Source organism: Colossoma macropomum, unplaced genomic scaffold (genome assembly GCF_904425465.1).
Source record: "Colossoma macropomum unplaced genomic scaffold, Colossoma_macropomum, whole genome shotgun sequence".
NCBI lineage: Eukaryota > Metazoa > Chordata > Actinopteri > Characiformes > Serrasalmidae > Colossoma > Colossoma macropomum.
This window is the reverse complement of record NW_023494787.1, coordinates 45,241,775-45,263,116: the sequence shown is the minus strand read 5'-3', so window position 1 is coordinate 45,263,116 and position 21,342 is coordinate 45,241,775. Positions and strand designations below refer to the sequence as shown.

The 21,342-nt window shown below is 41.2% G+C and overlaps 1 protein-coding gene across 3 annotated transcripts; it reads left to right on the top strand.

Annotated features, from left to right (window-relative positions):
* The first annotated feature begins 2,299 nt into the window (after nucleotides 1-2,299).
* On the top strand, nucleotides 2,300-21,134 carry sp4 (sp4 transcription factor). Of its 3 annotated transcripts, none has more exons than XM_036567549.1 (6): nucleotides 2,300-2,839; nucleotides 3,639-3,724; nucleotides 4,240-5,752; nucleotides 8,977-9,181; nucleotides 14,782-14,978; nucleotides 17,625-21,134. In XM_036567549.1, the coding sequence occupies exons 2-6, from the start codon at nucleotides 3,656-3,658 to the stop codon at nucleotides 17,873-17,875; spliced, it is 2,235 nt and encodes a 744-aa protein (XP_036423442.1). In that variant the 5' UTR covers nucleotides 2,300-2,839; nucleotides 3,639-3,655; the 3' UTR covers nucleotides 17,876-21,134. The 3 variants fall into 3 exon arrangements, with proteins under 3 accessions (XP_036423442.1, XP_036423441.1, XP_036423444.1); XM_036567548.1 differs by lacking the exon at nucleotides 2,300-2,839 and adding an exon at nucleotides 2,915-3,166; XM_036567551.1 differs by lacking the exon at nucleotides 2,300-2,839 and adding an exon at nucleotides 3,202-3,295.
* The last annotated feature ends 208 nt before the right edge of the window (nucleotides 21,135-21,342 follow it).

Genomic DNA, 21,342 nt, shown 5'->3' with positions numbered 1-21,342 from the left:
GATCATATATGCTTGTAAATATCTAAGATCTGAATACGTTTTGCATTGTGAGCATTACAGCAAGGGGTGCTTCATTCTGAAGAACAGGTAAAGCAGCAAACACTCGTGCACCGTTCAAAGGTTGAGAAGTTATGAATGTTGGAAACAGAGAGCTTGTAGAGAGGAGAACTGCTGCTCTGTAATGTTTTCCAGCTTTCTCAAACGCTAGAGGGCGCTCTCGAGAGAGTCCAAAATGAATAGGTTAAGATGGAGCATTTGAGCAAAATCATAGTTTATAAATGCTTAAACATTTTTAGGATAAACGAATGTGGTCATATCCTGAACACTGAACAGCATAAAACATTTTAACACCGCTGATATAATTTTTAACGCTTTTGAACTCGAGTTACAGATGTTTTAAACGGTGCCTCAGATATGTCCATGACATATAACAGCCAATGAGCTGCTCCGCTCACCAACCAATCAGCATTCAGTAGCAGTGATGCTAGCGTCCTACTACCAAAACCCGTTTGCTGTAGAAAAAAGGAAACATACAGGTAAGTTTTCTTTGCTTTTTAAGTAAAACGCATCCTTCTACTTCCTAAAAGTAAAGGAAAGTTCTGGGCGAGTGATAGAAGTTTTTAGCTGTTTAGCTCCATTCATTGAGGACTCGCTCGTGGGCGCCCTCTGCTGTTTTGCTGTCATGTTTTTGATATAATGGGGGAAATAGGAAGTGGCCAGGCTCCTCATAAACCGGCTCTGGTTGGAATAACAGTAGATCTCTGATTTGTCCTCTAGCGCCCCCTTGAATACTCAGTGTTTTAACCATGACAGTACCGTAAGAACACACAGTGAGGTTGTACAGAAGGGCATTGGCCGAGAGTTGTCTTTTGCATTTGTATGCTTGCATTGAGTTTCTGCACACATTTACATATACATATATAAATATATATATATATATATATATATATATATATATATATATATATATATATATATTTGTAGAATCTTCATTTTTGACGTTTTTCAGTTTTTGACATAATTTAAAAGTACTCATGGTCTTGTGTGTAGATTTTATGATGGATGGACCAACAGAAAGGCCCCAAAATTTCTTGGAAAAACGTCTGGTTCTATTGACTTACATTAAAAGTAAAGTAGGTTTATAGCTAGATAGATATAGATATATAGGTATAGATATATAGATATCGCTGTTGTCGGAAAATACCTCATATCTCCAAAATGATAACTTTACAGGAGAAGGAAAATATATACTCTACTGTATATTTACTGTATGTAAGTCAATGGAACCAGACTTTTCCACATAATTCTGGGTCATTTCTGTTGGTCCATTCATCATGAATTTTACACACAATGTATAGGACTACGATACTTTCAATTTATGTCAAAAACTGAAAAACAACAAAAATAGAGGTATGAGGTTTTGTATATATATATATATATATATATATATATATATATATATATATATATATATATCAGCAGTAGGTGTTGTCATGGTAGTGCCCTTGGGTCACATGCAAATTCCCTTACAGGTGGTTAAACCTTACTGCATTTTTAATCTACCTCACAGAACATTATGACACTAAGTGGTTATAATTATGTTCCCTGATGCCTGAGACTTAGTTTTCCACTAGTTTTGAGGTAAGCTTTCGGCTTAAAACATATGTTTTAAACATATATCTATATTCATGGCAGAGAGGCATATGCAGGGTGCTGTAGGGAGAAAAAAATAGCACTGAAAGATATTTGTTCACATTTACCACTACTTCATCTTTCTCAACCTCACATACGATGTGTAGGTTCACTAGTTGTTTTGGTAAGAATATAAAACAGCTATATTTGCACTGTCCACACTGTGTCCCCTGTTTCTCCTCACCATCATAGAAAAGAAGTCGACAGTTTTCACTATAAAGCAGCACTTTCACATCAAAACACTGTGAATGACTTTACATCTTAATAAGTAATCATGTAGAATTTCTGGAAAATGGTGGAATTCCCCTTTAAGCGGTCAGCACGCAACTACTTAGTGCACACCTGTAACACCTAAATGTCCTACATTACACAGGCCTCACTAGTCATGGCAACAGACTGGGGTTGAGAGACCGATATTAGTGAAGCAGTCGATTTCATTTAGTGAACGAGGCGATTAGTGCACTATTGTGCACTATTAGCAGGCTCGCGCCACCGCAGCAGCTCGAGCAGTAAGAATGTGGCTGTTCCATGGGTGAACAGGTCAGCTTTTCTCCCCACCCGTTTCCATTCGCCCAACCCCCACATAGCACAAGTAACCGCCCTTCTTCATCCCCTTCAACCGAACATGATAACACCCCCTCGGTTTTTTTAACCCGCGCGAGCGCTATGCCTTCTGGGAGTTGGAGTCCGCGCTCAAGCTGAACGATATACGAGCGAAGGCAAGCCGAACTACAACTCCCATGCTGCCTTTCGGCCTCGAACGAATCTGAATATGTGGGCGGAGAGCGTCCGCCCACAAAGAGCCTCTCTTTTTTTTCAACTGTAGCGTTAATGCAATTGTGCATGAAAAAGTGTGATAACGAAAAGTGAACGCAGCGCGTAAAACGCGGGAATAACTCGGCGCGAGGACAAACAGTGAGGACAGCACGGCGGAAACACGCGCGCGCGCACAAAAAAGAGAAAGAAGAGCGGGGCGTATTTTGGCGTTCACTTGATATTTAAATAGAAGTGGGTGGGCCTTAAGGCGAAAGGCAGGAGTGTTAACTTGGATTTGGACGCGTTTCGTCGGAGAGCCGGAAAGAAAAAAAAAGCGCAAAAAAAAACAAAACAAAAAAAAAAAACAAAAAGTCCCAGGCCGGGTTTGAAGGTATAACACGCTTGAATTTTCACCCCCGGTTTCTGTTTTGTTTTGTCCACGGGCTGCCGTTTCTCCCTCGCTCTCTCTCTCTCTCTCGGTACCGCCCTTCCTTCCTGGCGGGGCTGGGTCTGCTCGTCACTGCGCGCCGTTCAGCGCTCGGCGCGGTCGGTCGGTGGAGCTACGCCACACCACCCAGCAGCCATTCGTGGGGAGGAAAAAAAAATAGGCCGTCCTTCTCCGGGCTTCTGCCTCTGCCTCTGCCTCCACGGCGTCCGGCCTTCTTTTTTTTCACTCTTTTAACAACTCCTCTCCGGTTTTATTAATGCGGGATGAGTGGTACGTACCCTCCCTCCCCCTGTCGTCTCCACCCCTCTCCTCTCTCCACACGCACCGACGGCCACTCACCCTCCCCGTGTTTTTTGTTTTTTTTTTGTAGATTTTTTTTGTAAAATCGAGAATGGCTTTGTAAGAATTGCTGTCATTTTATTGCTTGAGCGCTGCAATGCCTAGGACGGACCAGCCCTCCCCTTTAGGACTGCCTAACGTTATGCTGCTAAACCTTGTTTCACCAGCTGAAGTTGGCTTCTTGTTCGAATTTCCCGTTCCACCTTAAATGGTGCAGCAGTTACATTGTGGCGCCTCAGGCGCCACAATGTAACTGCTGCACCATTTAAGGTGGAACGGAAAAATTCGAATAACTTCAGCCTTCGTCGTTATTTCTCTGTTTGCCCTGCTTTGAGTTGGAGTCGTCTAGTCTCCTTGAGCACCTTTTGCTGCCCTTCTGACCGAGATGATTTCCTTTTTGCAGACCAAAAGAAAGAAGCCATGGCCACGGACGGGGGGAAATCGGGTGGAGGTGAAAGGACCACTAAAGGGAAAACGCCAGGATCCCAGGTATGATTGCACGTTGCATGACTGTAAAGCCTTGCAACTTGTTTCCTCCCCTACTGCAGTCACTTCCTGATTGCAGGCTAGCATTAGCTGCTTTAACCAGCTTCAGCTTTAGCTCCCTTCATAACATAACACTAGCTATAAAACCACCTCTCTGCATGGTTATGTGTTTGTCTCAAGCCCTGTCATTTTAATTCAGGCTATAAAAGTATGAATTTACAGTCCTTTGCTGCTTGGAGACACAATAACTTATGTAAAAACATTTTGGCAGGGCTGTGGTTACATCATGTTCCTGAACATAACCATACTTTTTTATGTGTTGGTTCACTATTGCTGTGACCCACTTTTAGAAATAAATTGAGTGTTTCTCATAACCCCTCATCGGGAAATGGAGAAATTGTGGTTCGAGCACACCCACCCACTCTTCCTGTAATCCCGCCCACATCTGCTGACACTGACAGCACTTTCTTCCCCCCCTTTCTCTCTTCTGTTTGTGTGTGTCTGTGCTACGTGAACAGGACGCGCAGCCGTCGCCTCTCGCCCTTCTTGCAGCCACATGCAGTAAAATAGGAGGCGTGGGAGGGGAAGGCCAGGCCGGCGCCCAGCAGCAGATCATCATAGACCCCAGCCAGGGTTTGGTGCAGCTCCAGAACCCTCCTCAGCAGCTGGAGCTTCTGCCCGCTCAGTTCACAGGGAACGGCTGGCAGATCATCGCGGCCTCGCCCGCACCTGCTGCCGCCGCCACCACCGCAGTGGCCAAGGACGGCGTGCAGGCCACCAGCGTGGCCGCCGTGGCGACCGCCGCTAACGTCGTTGCTGTGGACGGCACACCGGGCCGGAAGATAAAATCGGTTGCCGCCAACAATGCATCCGTGGGACAGCAGCAGCAACAGTTTCAGATCATCCAGGTGCAGAACATGCCCAATTCGACAGGAGGGATCCAGTATCAGGTGATCCCACACATCCAGACCGCTGATGGTCAGCAGATCCAGATAAACCCCAGCAACCCCACGGCCTTAAGCGTCCAGCCCGAGCAGATTCAGCTCATTCCTGCTGGGAACAACCAAGCCATCCTGACCTCCCCTCCGAGGGCAGCCTCCGCTAGCATCGTGGCCCAGAACGTGACCGGTCAGGCCATCCCGCTGCAGATCCGCCCGTCCTTTCCGCTCCAGGTGCAGACCATCCAGGGCGCGCAAGCCCCTGTGGTGACTACGTTACCCATAAACATCGGCGGTGTGACCCTGGCTTTGCCCGTCATCAACAATGTGGCTGCGGGCGGGGGATCTGTCCAGCTGGTCCAGACCAGCGACGCAAATGGCAACCAGTTGATAGCCGCCCCTGTCACAAGCACAGTCGGTGGAGCTGAGACTTCAGTCGTGGCCACTAGCACCACCACGGCTGGTTGTGCAGATTCCGTTGCCACGACAACCGCTGACGGCACGGCAATCGCGGCATCGGAATCAGGCGTTGAGTGTCAGAAAGACGGCCAGAGTGCAGACGGCCAGGGCACGGCCCAGTCCAACGGGCTTCAGCAGGTGCAAGAGCAGCCGGCTCAGGTGCAGCAGTTTCAGATCGTTGGCCCCCCGGTGTTGCAGCACATCCAGATCCAGCAGCCGCAGCAGCAGCAACAACAACAGCAGCAGCAGCTGGTCCAGGGCTCCATTCAGCTGCAGCCTGGTCAGACCCTGCAGCCAGTCCAGCAGAACATCCAGCTGCAGGCCTTTCAGAATCCAGCACAGGTGCTGATCCGGGCGCCTACGCTCACGCCCACGGGCCAGATCAGCTGGCAGACGGTGCAGGTGCAGAATGCCGGCATGCCCCAGCAGCTCACGCTCGCACCTGTGACCTCCAACACCGGCGGGATCACACAGATCGCCCCACTGGCCATCGGAGGGACTCCCATCACCCTGAACGCCGCCCAGCTGACCTCCGGGACGGGAGTGCAGACAGTGAATTTAGCAAGCCTGGGCACCGCTGGGGTCCAGGGAGTGCAGGTCCAGGGAGTGCCTCTCACCATCACAGGGGTGCAAAGTAAGACGCTGTTGTACTTTTTTTTCTTAGACTTGAAATTTGAATTATCACTCCTTGCTATGGCTGCAGAGGACCTTGTCTCACCGAATGAGAACCAATGAACCAACTTGTGTATAGCTGCACAGTCATATGCAAAAGTTTGGACACCCCCAGTCCACTTAGATGTTTTGTTAATTTTCTAAGAAAAAAAAGTCAACACTTCGTCTACTTCCTCTTTTCTCTTAGAAAATCAACAAAACATAAGTTACCGGGGGCCCAAACTTTTGCATATGGCTGTTTAAGCGCAACCATTAGTCAGCACTGTTGATTATTAATGTTCATATGATGCATGTGCTCATTCCAGTTGATTGCAGTACACGTTTGAAGGGTGATATGGCTTCTGTTGTTGCAGTACAAAGAAGAAATCACTTGTTTCACAGATGGAGTGACGCCACTGGCAAATGGAGGCACAATAAATTAGTCAATTAATACACTACTGATCAGTTGGTTAACTGATTATTGAAATATATTTTAGTTGTACCTCTCACCAAGTTGGCCAGGGTTTCCCAACCAGGTGGGTTCAGGGTGGCATTGCAGCAGGTTTGAAAAAATATTTTGGTACACGAGAAAATATTTAAAATACAAACATATTAAAATATATCTTAAATATATTAGATATATAAAAAGATTATTGTGACCGGTGAAGTTGAAAAGATGTAAGAAGTTTAAGAGGCTTAAACTAGCCTTTATAATGTTATGTAATATTTTACTAGCCTTTGTCATGTTATGTAATATTCTGTAGAGGAACATTGAAGCTGTCAGCTTCTTTAGTTTGACAAAATTCACAGTTTTGTATTTGTCTTTGTATTTTCGTCCATCTACATCCTCTCACAACATTACCCAGCATGCAATACACAAATACATCATACACCCATTGGGAATTCCCCCATAATGACATAGAAATTCACCGATCTCTGATCTTTGATAAAGAGGATATTAAGCAGAGGTGCTGTCTGTCTTACTTGTGCATTACCCAGATAGCAGACTAATGTTTATTAGGGGTGCTATATATATACATATATATATTATTTTTGATTTTGGAAAAAAACACTTAAAAAACATTTTATATATATATATATATATATAATGTTTTTTAAGTGTTTTTTTCCAAAATCAAAAATAAGTTGCACTCTATGGAAGCCCACTCATGCCAGATAAGAGAAAACAAAATCACTCAGTGTTTTCTGTCCTATTTTTCTTGGCAGCAGTTTATCAAAATCTAATGTCTCAGAATAATGACTTATCTCAAAATATTATCTCAAAATAATACATTATTTATTTATCTCAAAATAACATCATAATAAATAAGTAATCATGTTTAAAAAGACAGCATCTCAAAACATTGACTTAGTATGTTAATGAGTTATCCTGAAAGAATGACTTTTTTCTTGGTTACTCGTTATTTTACCTCAAGATCATCAGAAAATTAGTCATTATTTTGAGATACTAAATAATTATTTCAAAATATTAAGTCAGATTTTCTAAGAACTTTTTAAGTAATTTTTAGAATATTAAGTCAATATTAGTCAATAACGGGTACTATTTTGAGAAATTTGTATTTCAAGAAAGTTTATTATTTTGAAATGTTGAGTCAATATTTTGACAAACTGCTGAAAGAAACAGAAAGAAGGAGGAGGGGACAAGTGATTTTTTTTTTTTCCTCTTAAACTTGGTGGAGATGGAGTTCCATAGCGCTGTAATAAATTCAGTAAAAGGAGTAATTATGCTCTTTTTTTAAGAAACATGCTGTTGGTCAGTCCTCTTTAAGTACTGACGATATCAACCATGCGAAGAGAAAAGCATATTGTGATTTATTGTAATTTAATAAGATAACAATGAAATATCGTCATATAGTCCACCCCTACTGTCCACCTCCATATATCTTCTTCAAAGCTCACCTTCCAGGTGCATCATTAGAAGGGGGTTTTTCTCATCTTTGAACTGGAAAATCTTGCTCTAGAAGTTCTTGTGGCGCGACTCGTAAAAAGCGAGTTGGCGTGTTTACAACAGATGTAGTGATGGTTAAATGATTTATTTTGGTCAGTGTGTCCATTTAACATTTCTAATCAGTAATGATCCACAAAATAACTGCTGATTGGATCAAATTGTGTGACAGACAGTTTAAAATAGATTACAGTCAACAGCTTGCTAGCTAAATTATTCTTCATGGCAGAAACGTTTGATTAGTCTTAAGTCTGTGATATGTTGTATTAAACAGCGTTTTAGCAACATTATGATGCCAGAAAAGATCTTTGGAAACTTGGCTGTTTAATTTTAATGTCAGCCTCCATAAAATTTCAGGGTGTTTTTAAGGCAAATAATTTAGATTGAAGGGGTTCAGCTGACATAACATGTTGCTTTAGGTTAATGCTGCTCATTGAAATAAAATCTTGATCAGTAGGCAGTTTGGTCTGTATTACTAGAGTAATTAATTAGGTTTTTGAGCAGTGGTGTTATCAAAAGTTGACCCGATTTTTTGTATAAGAAATGCTTTATTTTATTGCAAATAGTCCTTTATATTTTCAGTCACATGGATTGGTGCAGCAGTACTGTAGATAGCACCTTGTTTACTGTGGAGAGGCTCTGAGAATGTCAAAAAAACAAAGCAAAAAAAAAAAAGTCTTTGGCGTACACTACAGTTTACAGTGCATGAAAAGTGCATTTCACAGACTCATTTTAGCTCTGAATTGCACTCCTCGAGTAAAAAGCCAAGCTGAAGCATTATTTAAGTGTGAGCTCGAGTTTGACAGCGCTCCCAGTACTGCCGTAAGCAGTTGCAGATGTCAGTTTGCTGACTATTTCTCCTCGCTCTGTTGTGAGTGCACTTGCTCTTGCTCTGAAAAAAGTAAGCTTTAGCACAACCACAAAAGACGTTTCAGGTTCAAACTAGATTTGTAGCCGTAAGGGGAGTAAACGCGGTTCACCACAGACAGGCTGTCGTACGTTTATTACCCATTATTAGCACTTCATTCTTGATTACTTGGCGGTGCTATTTTTAAACTAAAGTCACTTCCTTTTATTTTGCCGCCCAAAATGTCAGACAAGTTCTCATTTCTGTGGCAGTTTGTCACAGTTTGGCCTGTTGTTCACTCATGATTTGTGAGCCCTCTTGTCAAAACTTGAAGAAAAAAAGACATCAGCACAAGTCGTGACATGTCTGAAACGGTCTCCTTTTCTCTCTGCAGGTCAGCAACAGGGTCAGGCAGGAGTCAAGGTTCAGCCTGCCCCAGTGACGGTCACCGTCGGGAACATAGCCAACGCGACGCTGAATGCAGTGAGCCCAGAGCAGATGGGCCAAGCCCAGAGCCCCTCGGAGCAGGAGGGTCAGCCAAGCAAGAGACTCCGCAGGGTGGCCTGTTCGTGTCCCAACTGCAGGGACGGAGAGGGCAGGTGCGTCCAGAGAACCAACATTCAGAGAGCAAGCGGCAATTCTAGATCACGTGCCGTGATTTTAGGTTTATGCCCATAAGCATTTAGGGTCAGGGCAGTGGTCCACAAGTATAGTCGTATGCAAACGTTTTGGTGCCCCTGGTCAAATTTCAAGTGAAACTAAGTATGTCCACTACAGAGAACATACATCTGCACATTTTAATGGACAGTTACTGTTTATTGGCTGAATTTAACATATTAGGGAAAAAAAATGAACACAAAATGTGGCCTGGTCAGACGTTACGGCATATTTTATATCTGTTTTGTTTTGTACATATAAAGATAAATCAATAAATTGAAATTGTGCACAAAAATGCCACATTTAAGTTTGTTCTCTGTAGAGGATGTGTTAACTTATTTTCACCTAGGCTACGTTACATTACCAGCCCAAAGAGACACAATTACAAATTTTTGCCTTAATCTGACACAGATCTGACTTTTTCAGAGCTGTGTGGATATGCGCATCTGACCTTTTCAAATCAGATCTGATCCACATTCATATGTGGTCCTAGATCGGAAACATACCAGATTTGTGGCCATGCTACTTCAATGAGAACGGTCAGATTGGAACTAGTGTGTTTTTTTTTCACTGCGCATGTGTCATTGTTAAGTATTAATAAAGCAGCAGCGCCGAACCTGAAGTTAATACAGTAAATGCATCTGACCCTTTTTCACCTTTGTCTCGCTCTAATAATGGAGAGCTGATCAGAGTGAATTATCTTGGTGATGACGCTCGTTCTACTGGCTGTTTTGTTGTTCATGATGCACACAATTCATTCACATGACTATATTGATGATTGTGAACCATTAAGTTAGAAAGATTGGGTCTGAACAAAGAATTGGAATTGAGCAGTGTAATGTAACTAAGCCTTAAAAATCAACAAAACATAATTTGAACAGGGGTGTTCAAACTTCTGCATGTGACTGTACATGCATATGGGCATTTTGTTGTCCACCTGACATGCTTGTAATGTCTATAGATTCCCTGTAGATTCAAATTAAGAACATTAATTTATTTTTTATCACCTTATTTAAACACTAACATTTTAAGCAAACCAACAATAAGTGGATATTTAAAAAAAAAAGCAGTTAAAGAACCCCTCGAAAAAGGCATGGCACTTTCTGAATGGTACCTGGTAGAGCCAAGTTAGTACAGTTGTGTGCAAAAGTTTGAACGCCCATGGTCAGGTGGTATGTTTTGTTCATTTAGTAAATGAAAATAAATTAAAACATTCTCTACAGTGAATTGTCTTGGTGAGAACACGCTTATATTTGCAGAAAAAAATTTGCTCAATTTGTACATATATGCTAAGTTTAACATACTAAAAATAAATAAAACATAAAATATTAAATGTGCTAAACTTCTGCACAGGCCACAGTTTGTTCTGCCACTTCTTATGTGAAATTCACCAAATAAGTGTGTTCTCTGAAGAGGATGTGTTAACTCATTTTCACTTAAAATATGTTCATCAAAATCAACAGAACTTATGCATATGACTGTAGAGTCAGAAAACTGCTTGGGGCATAGTTAGAAAATATCTGAAAAATGTTTGCCAAATACCCGTGGCAGATCACTAAAATCAGTCAAAATGCAATGTTATGTAAAAGTAATATAGGCTAGTGAAGACAACATTGTTTAATTTTGCTTGGCAGATGAGTTATGAAATCTTGTCTGTAAAAGAGATTATTATGTGGATCACTGGGTTAGAGTTCTTTTGCTAGCTGATTCAAGGTAGCTAACATACAGGGGCATTCCAGCATAAAACTGGCATTTAATATGTTATTTGTCATCTTATGTAATATTCCATATCACAGCATTGCGCCTCTCAGCCTTTCTGGTCTGACAGAATTCATGGTTTTATATCCTTTTGTTTTTACATCCTTCAGTGTTCTCTCACTACAATACCCACTATGCAACTACATCAGTAGACAGTAGGAATCTTCACAGTGATAAAGAAAAGTTCTAATGCGGAGCCTAAAACCTATAGAGACTTGATATCCGGCTTTGTAGCGCTAACGTTATCTGGTCTTCTTTTGAAGTGGTTAAAAAAAACTGTCCCTCCTTTATTGTATCTGCTTCCAAAGTACATGTGGCTTTTCAAAAGGTCTAGGACCTTTTAAGATACATTATCAGAAGGGCTTTTTTTCTAGTTTTTAAACAGGCAAATATCACACACGGGTACCAGTCTGAGACCTGTGGGCCAGTATCTGATGTGTTACATGCGCATACCTGCTGATGCCGATACATGTATATGTAGTGACACATTAAACCAGACCTGCCAACCTTTATGTATTAACATAGCAGGTACGCATTTTGACATCAAAATACTCCTCCTAATACTCGTCCTCTGTCCAATGACATTGCATGAGAGGCAGCTCGAAAAGATGAGGTGGCTGGCTTCACAGGTCTTGGAGGAAGCCTGTGCTAGCCTTCGCCCTCCTAGTGCTGATGGTATCGTGTGACTGGGGGAGTCCTAACTAGCGGGTGGAATTGGATATGATTACATCGGAGAGAAATTTTGGGGGGAAAAAAAACACTGATTTGTCACTCTAAACTACGCAAAAGGCTGGTGACACCTGTGTGTTCAGTTGTGCAAGAGGCAGCAGCGTCTAACCTTTCGAAAGACAAAAGAAGAAGAGTTTGACTAATCATGACGCTGGGTTCATTCCCCTGGGATGACAAATACGTAATGTCATTCATTTCAAGAGACTGTAAATCTATAGCAACGTGAAAATGTTTTTATCCCCCTTCCCCCTCCTCGCTCCATCTGGCTCTGATGACGGTGTTTTAACTCCTTTGCAAAGGTAGATGGGCTGGGGTGGATGTGGAAAGTTGAAAATCATGAATTGCATTAACAGAGCAGACCTGACCACCTTGTGAAAATATTTAACATTAATAATGTTTGCCTAACGTTACGGAATTTGCAAGCAAGCTTGCTTGTTCACCAGGCATTTAAATGGGCAAATTAATGTTATATTGCCTGTATGTTGAGTGTATGTGCCGCAAAAATAACGTTAGCTACAAAGTTACCGGGAAGAAGGTGTGTGTGCTATGGGACAGTGACTTCTGCAAATCATGAACTGATGCATCCTCGGTATTCAGGGTAGATCAAGAACACATCCAGGTACTTTAACCATTCTTGGTACTTGTGTTCTTGAACATTGGAATGGAACTTGGGCATTGGATAATGACATCGAGCAAGAGCAAGAATACAAGAACATGTATTGAGAAACCGCCTTTACAGAGAAATGTAGCATTTTGCTGTTGTCAGAACAAAACCTTGTATCTCCAAAATGGTAACTTTACAGAAGTTAAAAAACATATTTTACTTTGAATGTAAGTCAATGGAACCAGACTTTTTTCGAAGCAATTTTGGTCCATTTGGTCCATTCATCATTAAATTTTGACACGATGTAAGGGACAAAAGACATTTTCAAATTATGTCAAAAACTGAAAAATGACAAAAATGGAGATACGAGGTTTTGTTCCGACAGCAGTGATTTATTTGTAGAGTATTAAATAAATAAATTATCAGATATCAGGGAAAACTAAACATCTGAAAACTTAAGCCAACTGACTAGTCAGCTGGATTCAGGTGTGCTTCTGCTCGATTTGAATGAAAATCTACAGCCACTGGCCCTTTGTGATAATACTGGAGAGCCTTGATGCTATAGCAACCAGTGCTATGCTAACACAAGACATTAGTGGGCAGTCTAAAGCCAAATCATGCCCCCCAGGTCTGTAGATGGATCGCCGAGAGAACGGAGTGCTGCTGGGTGAAGCTTGCCCTTTTTCATATGCTGATTTGAAACCAGTTTTATGGTGGGTTTCATAATGATTAAGATTTATAGTTTGAGTGGTGAAGGCACGATTAACGGAAAAGGGCAGCTTCTACCAGGAGTGAAAGAGTGCAAAGAGAGATTAAATCTGTAGATAAGTGTGAAAACACACAATTCTTTCCATATAACAGCACTTTTTGCTGCTTGTTTTTACAAGCTGTGCTGTGTGTAAATGATCAGGCTACGGATTAAAAGCGTCATGGTTCATCTAATATAGATGGAAAGCTCATGTTCACTCTTTCATTTCACATTAACTCTCTTATTCAAACAGCCTGCCCTCATGTATCCAGTCCTGAGTGCTTGTAGTTTTGAAACCCGACCCGAACCTGTTTGCATGCTCAAACATGGACAATCACAGGCGCAGTTTTACAGTGATTTACTTTGTTACTAGCACTTGAGTTGCTCAACAGCGCTTCTCTTGAAAGCCGAGGCTTTACTGTAGCCAACACCCGGTCAAATGACATGTTTTGTTGATTTTTTTGAAAACCTAAATATTTTGCATTTTTTGCTAATTTTAGTGCCCAATTTATGTGCATTTGTTGAGTTTAACATAATAAATCGGAAAAAAACAAACATGAAACGTACCATAACTTTTGCACTTTTTTTTTTTTTTCCAATACGTTTATTTCAGCAAATGTGCAGTAATTGCATATTAAAATATGTAGAAGTTTGTTTTCACTAGATCAGGGGTGGCAAACTGCAGCCCTGAAGAGCCGAGTCCAGCAGAGTTTGGTGATTTTCCTGCTATTAAAATGTCAAATACGGCCTGCAATTAACTGATGAGTTTAATCAGGTGTGTTTTAATTAGGGAAATCACCAAACTGTGATGAGTTCGGCACCCCTGCTCCAGAGTATGTATTATTTCACTTAGAAAATCAACAATACATTTGACCTGAGCGCTCAAACCATTGCACACGACTGTAACTGGTACGAGGAAGTGCTCTGAAACTGACATTTGCTTCTACTTAGTAGCTGCTGCAAACTGGCTCAACAGTCAGTGTGTTGCTGAAGAGATGATCTGCCAGTCCTCCTGCAATAACAGCTCAAATACTATTAGAGGCTCTACACTGTATGTGACTCAGTGCATTTCATCTGATGTAATGAACAGGTCATAATGTTCCTGCACAGAAAATATCCCAACTTGGAATTTTGAACATTTTTAACATTTTTTTTAACTTCTGATTTCTTAGATCTGAGTGAAGTCTAGAAATCCTATTAGGAATCTGATAAAGAGAGCTGGATTTTAGCTCAGGAATCAGACTTCTCAGTGCATGTGAACTCTTACTCTGATTTCTTTCGGATTTCTCAGTCTGCACATGTGCGTAACAGACGGTGGTGCAGGAAATAAGCAAGCAGTGACGCCGCAAGACGCAGCAAAACACTTTTGGAGCTTCGGATTATTAAGTTCATGTAAACACACTCATTGATGTAAAGCATCATTTCTTTTCCCTGTGGTTATTTCCATGACCTTTCACTTTTAGCCAAGTCCATGAGGTGCTAAAAATGGAATGAAAAACTTATTTCAGTAGCCAAATATCCAAAAGTTTGGATACCCATATTATTCAAATAACCGCCTTCCGCCCCCTGCTGTGCGCTCCCCAGGTGTGTTTCACATCTGAGGAAAACACTATATTTATATGTCAATTAATCATAGAATATCATTAAAATTTCATGACTGTAACAGGCCTCCCAATTACCTGTTCCCTGGTCTGTTCCAACAGAAACAGTGATCCATCGAAAAAGAAGCAGCACGTGTGTCACATGGCAGGCTGTGGTAAAGTGTACGGCAAGACGTCTCACCTGAGGGCGCATTTGCGCTGGCACACGGGAGAGAGACCCTTCGTCTGCAACTGGATCTTCTGCGGCAAACGCTTCACCAGGAGCGACGAGTTACAGCGGCACCGCAGGACGCATACAGGTAAATACACACGGGCTCATTCAGCGTGGATCTGATATTCACTACCATTCAAAAGTTTGGAATCACTGTTTTCAATTATATAAACCAGTGTACATGTAGGTACACATATAAAATGGCTGTGGTCAGTAACTTAATAGGTTATTTCATGTGTCCAGCATGATGAGGGGAGCTGTAGAGAAAGCTGCAGAACATCAAGAATAATGTTATAATAAAATTATAATCCAGAGGTGACGAGAGCGTGACAAGAAATTACCATTAATACACGGTGGGCCAGATTTATAAAATGCACCAGCAGATTTACTGTGACGTTAAGAGCAGATAGGTTTTTATAACACATTGGTCATTCGTAAATGATCATTGGCGGCACATTTTAGCCCTGTATTATTTCCAAGTGTATCCAGATACCTCTTCTGATTAATGAATTCAGCTACTTTAAGCTGTACCTATTGCTGACAGAGGTGTTCAGTTGCACACACACAGTTTGTATAATCTCCAGACAAAGCATTGCCAATGGACCCTTTTCACAAAGAGCTATGATAACTTCCATTAGCAGGGTAAAACTCACTTCCGCTCCATATAAGCACTGCAGAAGCGGACAAAATGTTACAGTAGTGTACCATAATGCTCAAACACTGAGCTACAACAGCTATATTTCAGTTTTCCTGCACTGTCCTGTCAAACAGTGAGAATAAAAGAGGATGGAAGCACCGATTTAACTTTAAACAGAGCTAAAATGCTGCATGTGTGGTGTAGCCCTGTTTACTGCTGCTGCCTCACATCAAGCAGTCTCTCTGTCTTTGTACAACATGCCAGCGATTTCTGTAATATTTCTATATTCAAAGGAAAGAAGAACTTTTATATGTAGTATGCATTTGGTAGATGTTGTTTAGATATAGCCAGCTACACTAGAAGCCACTGCTAACTGTAGCTGTGTTCCTAAACAAGGCAGCTAGCTTTCGTTAGCTGTTGGCACCAGCTGGCTAACGTGGAGCAGGTTCTGTGACACATTTACAGCACGCCAGCGACTTCTGTAACAAACAAAACGCAAACCAAAATTGTATATGTAAAGTCTATTTGAGAGACCTCATTTAAGCTTAAGGTAGGCTAGCAGGCTACAGGTGCTAATTAGCTAGCCTGCTATTAGCAGTTTAAGGGATACCAGCTACATATGAGTAGCAAACTTTGAAGCTAATTGGCTAGCTATGTTATGGATCTGCCAAACAGCATCATTCTTTTAGTTTTTAATGGCAATTTTTGAAGCAGTGCTTTGGATAACATCCGCCTTTCACTTGATGCTTGATGTGAGGCAGCTGCAGCAGACTGCAGTAAAAACAAGGCTGTCCCACACATACAGCATTTTAGCTCTGTTTAAAGTTAAATCGGTGCTTCCATCCACTTCTTATTCTCGCTGTTTGTCACAACAGTGCAGGAGAACTAAAATATGTCTGTTGTAGCTCAGTGTTTGAGCATTATGGTACACTACTGTAACATTTTGTCATCGCTTCTGCAGTAGTTATATGGAGCGGAAGTGAGTTTTACCCTGCTAACACTTAAACCGGAAGTAATCTAGACTCTTTGTGAAAAGGGCCCATAGAATGGGACACTCTGGAGCAGCTGCGCATGAGCCTAAGGTCAACATGGCTAGTGCCAAACATCGGCTAGAGGTGGAAAAAGCTCCCCCCCCCCATATAAAGCTTTGTGCTGTGGTGCAATGGAACTGTACTCTGGAGTGATGAAGCTCCATCCAATATCATATATACAAAAATTAGCATTAGCTATCTAGCTAACAAACAAAGGTTTTCCCTAAACGTGTTGTAAACGTGTTGTAAACATGTGCTATAGCACCTGGGGGGTATTCCACAAAGCAGGATTTCTTACTTAGCCAGATAACTTAAGCCCAAAGATGAGCACTGTCCAATGGGAATGTCCCTCAGGTCTTTTGCTATTGCACAGGCCTGACTTTGAGCTTAAGTTATCCGGCTAAACTAAGAAATCTTGCTATGTGGAATGTCCTTCAGGTTAAGAACTTGTGTTGTTTCTCAGGGGTTCAGGCAGGGGTGTCCAATCTTACCTGCAAAGGGCCGGTGTGGCTGCAGGTTTTCATTCCAGCAAAGCAGGAGATCACATGACATCCCTGCTCTACGGCAAAGAATTTGTTTTGGTGAATGTGTTTCCTGCTTTCTTTTATTTTGTCTCAGGTGAACTGATGAAAACACATCCATATCATATTCGGTGTGTGATACAACACAGAAAGTGACTGTCTGCTTAAATAATTGCGATTATCTTAAATAATTGCAATCAAGCAGTTATGAAATAATTGTGACTGGCCTGTCAGACTCAGATTAAGCCTAAGGCTATATCTCAGTGGTGACTCAGCCACCATTGGCATTGCAGTTTAGTCTAAGACTAGACTTAATCCTCATCCAAGATACCGGCTTCTAATTAATAGTATCCCAATCGGCTGTATGCAAGTTATTGAATAAAGTAACAAAGTATGAATAAGACAAGTGATACCATGTTTTCTGAATGGTACAAATTGGTAATAAATCATAACTAGAATTGTACATTAAGAAGTGGTAGTTATGTATTAAGTTATAGTTATATATTAAGTGTTTGAATACTAAAATTTCCTTTGGTCCTCATCAGGTGAAAAGAGGTTCGAGTGTCCAGAATGTTCCAAAAGATTCATGAGGAGCGACCACCTGTCAAAGCACGTCAAAACCCACCAGAACAAAAAAGGAGGCACAGCACTGGCCATTCTCACCACCGAGGACATGGAGGATGAGGTGGAGGAAGGCCTGGGCTCGCCCAGAATCGTCACGGTGGCCCCGCTGTCCCAGGATTCCAACCCGGCCACGCCCACAACATCTAACAATCTAGAGGAAGAGTTCGAGTAGCTCGGCCTACGGCTCCTCCGCTGAAAGCACCATGTTTTATGTTAGTTTTTAGTTGTACGTTTCTTTCGTTTGTTCTTTTTTTTCTAATGAAAATGGACAGCTGTTTGAGTGCACCTGATTTTTCATATGAAAATGTAAAACTATGGAATATTATAATACAAAATAATAATCTAAAGAGTATGGAGAGTTACCATTGGTTTTAAGAGACATACAGTGATTACTGGTAATAATGAGATGGAGTATGTCCTATTTACAGTAGCACAAGGAGGGATCTGTTTGCTCCCAGTACGAAAAATCCACTATAAAGAGAATCTGTTTCTATGCACAAAACTGTATATCTTTTTGTCAAATTGATTATTGGTCGATTATACAACCTATTCAGCTTACTAGGATTGGGGAGGAGGTAAATGTAAGGTAGATGAGCCTTGTGTCCTATAACTGAGGTCAGTGGTGAGTTGCGGCTTTGAATACAGTCGAGCAAAGAGCCTACGCAGACTGTTTTTGTGAAACTGAGTCGCTCGACACCTAAACTTACTGTAGGATCCTTCCTGTTCTATGCTGACTCGATCTAACTGTCATCACATGAGGAGAGGACAGGACATATTTCACAGAGCAGGATTTCTGAGTAAAGCTAGTTAACTTAAGTCAAAAGTGAGGATTGTCCAGTACAAATGTCACTTAGCTCTCCGGCTAATGGACAGGCTTGACTTTGCGCTTCGGTGTTTTTCAACCTCATCTCCATCTGCTGCATCTGTAGCATATGGTCAGTTATCACAGACAGTAATTTATCTGGACTTAGAAATGAACAGAAAACTGACTCAAAACACACTTAGAATAATTCTATTTATAATAAATCTTTCTGATTGTCTAGCTAACTGATTAACTGCTGCTTAACTTATCCAGCAGTCGTATTGACTGTTGCTTTATCCATTTATCCAGCTAACTGAGAAGCTAACTGATTGGCTACTGCTTCATTCGGTTATCTAGCTAACTGAGAAGCTAACTGATAAGTTACTGCTTTATTTGGTTATCCAGCTAACTGAGAAGCTAACTGATTGGCTACTGCTTCATTCGGTTATCTCGCTAACTGAGAAGCTAACTGATTGGCTACTGCTTCATCCAGTTATCTCGCTAACTGAGAAGCTAACTGATTGGCTACTGCTTCATCCAGTTATCTAGCTAACTGAGAAACTAACTGATTGGCTGCTGCTTCATCCAGTTATCTCGCTAACTGAGAAGCTAACTGATTGGCTACTGCTTCATACGGTTATCTAGCTAACTGAGAAGCTAACTGATTGGCTGCTGCTTCATCCAGTTATCTCGCTAACTGAGAAGCTAACTGATTGGCTACTGCTTCATACGGTTATCTAGCTAACTGAGAAGCTAACTAACTGGCTACTTCTTTTTTCAGTTATCTAGCTAACTGAGAAGCTAACTGATTGGCTACTGCTTTATTTGGTTATCCAGCTAACTGAGAAGCTAACTAACTGACTACTTCTTTTTTCAGTTATCTAGCTAAGTGAGAAGCTAACAGATTGGCTACTGTTTTATTCAGTTATCTAGGTAATGGATGCTAACTGGCTACCGTTATATTCACTTGTCTAGCTAACTGTGAAGCTAACTTATTAGCTGTTTCAGTCTGTTGTCTAGCTAACTGAGAAATCCTGCTTTGTGAAATATCCTCCCAGGACTGTTCAGTGTCACGTTCTTAGATGTTATACATTTATGCAGGTATTAAGCTGTCAAATCGACCTATGAATAAAGGAACCAGAGACGATAAAGACAGACACACTGAAAGGGTCACTTAAAAAGCACATATGAAATTTAAAGATGTATAAAACGATGCATTCCTGTGTAGAAGAGGTTGATGTTGAAAATAAGGAGAAAAAAGGATGGGGGGAAAAACAATCTAGCTTTCTACGACTTGCTATGTTAAATGAAAGCAATACTATAATGACAATCCTTGCGAAACCATGTTTACATTAGAAAAGGGGCAGAAAAGATTTCTTTGAGAAATGAAAAACAGCCAGAAAAAAAGCTCTTTGGTGTCTCTAAGTCATATGAACTGTACTACAATGCCTTAACACAGACTGCAGTACCATTCTCAAATGAATGAGTGGTTTCAGTGGGTGGGGAGGGGACTTTACCAGACTAGGAGTCGTGTACAGTCGCGCACAGTTGACCATGTGTTTCTTTTATATGATAGCCAACACTGTGGCCAGTTATAAACAATGCAGCTGGGTGCATTGTTTTAATTTCCATTGGAGCAAAGATTGAGTATCAACCTTCTTGACATCAGCGCTTTTTTTTTTCTCTCCTAATTCCACCACTCTGTAATCTCACGTTGGTAGTGGTGGTCCCAAAGTTTGCCAGCACCACCCCCCTAACCCCTTCCCCCTGCCTGCCTCCTCACCAACCACAAAAAAAGGACTTTTTCCATCAGCTTTACACCCACTTTCCATAATCAGCCCTCTGCCCCATCCTATGCCCCCCACACCTCTGCACTTCTGTAAAACTGGGGCCACTTGCTTCTGCTTCTTTTGCTTCGGAGGGGTTCAGTCCCACATTAGCTCAGTTTGGTGTTCTGAGATGTGTCTGGTGGCGTTTTTATTCGTGGAAATTTTGTCGGTTTCTTTTTTTTTAATTTTATTTTCTTCTCCCTTTCCCTTCCCTACCCCGTTCTTTTAACACGAACTGTGTATATCGCTAATTTATTATTTATCCTTATTTCAATATTTGCCTTTGCAAATCGCTGATGTGTATCGTACGCTGTTGAGTCAGATTATGTGCAGCATGTTTTTCTTTCTGCTCTAGTAATGATTTATTATTTCTACTCGTGGTCCTTTTTATAACCATAGCTTTTTAATTTAAATTAATTATTTTTTTTTCCTCACACCATAACATGTTTCAGAAAAAAAGAAGAAAAAAATAATATGTGGCAAAAAAAGTTCAAAATGAATGATTGATACCAAACAATTTAGATGTTTTTGGTAATATTTTGTGTGACGACCGATTTTTTTTTTCTTCGATATTTTCTAGTGACATCTCATTTGTAAATCTTTTTCTAAGATGTTTGTTTGTCCTCATGACATTTGATAATGTTTTTTTTTGCCAGGTTAGCCTGAAAGGCTGCGGTTTATTGATATTTTTAAAATAACTTTGTACAAATGTGTTATGTTAATGGGTAATTAAAAAAATCTTTGCCTGCATAACACTGGAAATTAAAAGTGAATAAATCTGTCTTAAATATACCACATATGTTCCTATCACCTTATATCACCTCATTGCCTCTGACCTCATGTTGAATATTGGCTGCCCACTGGCTCTGATAAGGCAGCAGACTTTGACCGTGTGCTACAAAGTGTAAACCTCAGTGTGGACCAGCTGTTGCTCAGGCTCTTGGTGAGAACATTTTGCTGTGTGAAGCTTCATTTTAACTCCTTAATTCTATCACAACCCTTTTCAAA

What these genes read in the sequence shown, in the direction of transcription:
- sp4 (XM_036567548.1), top strand. An exon ending in CACCATCACAGGGGTGCAAA is followed by an intron (nt 5,753 to 8,976) that starts GTAAGACGCTGT and finishes TTCTCTCTGCAG; the next exon opens with GTCAGCAACAGGGTCAGGCA. An exon ending in GCACCGCAGGACGCATACAG is followed by an intron (nt 14,979 to 17,624) that starts GTAAATACACAC and finishes GGTCCTCATCAG; the next exon opens with GTGAAAAGAGGTTCGAGTGT.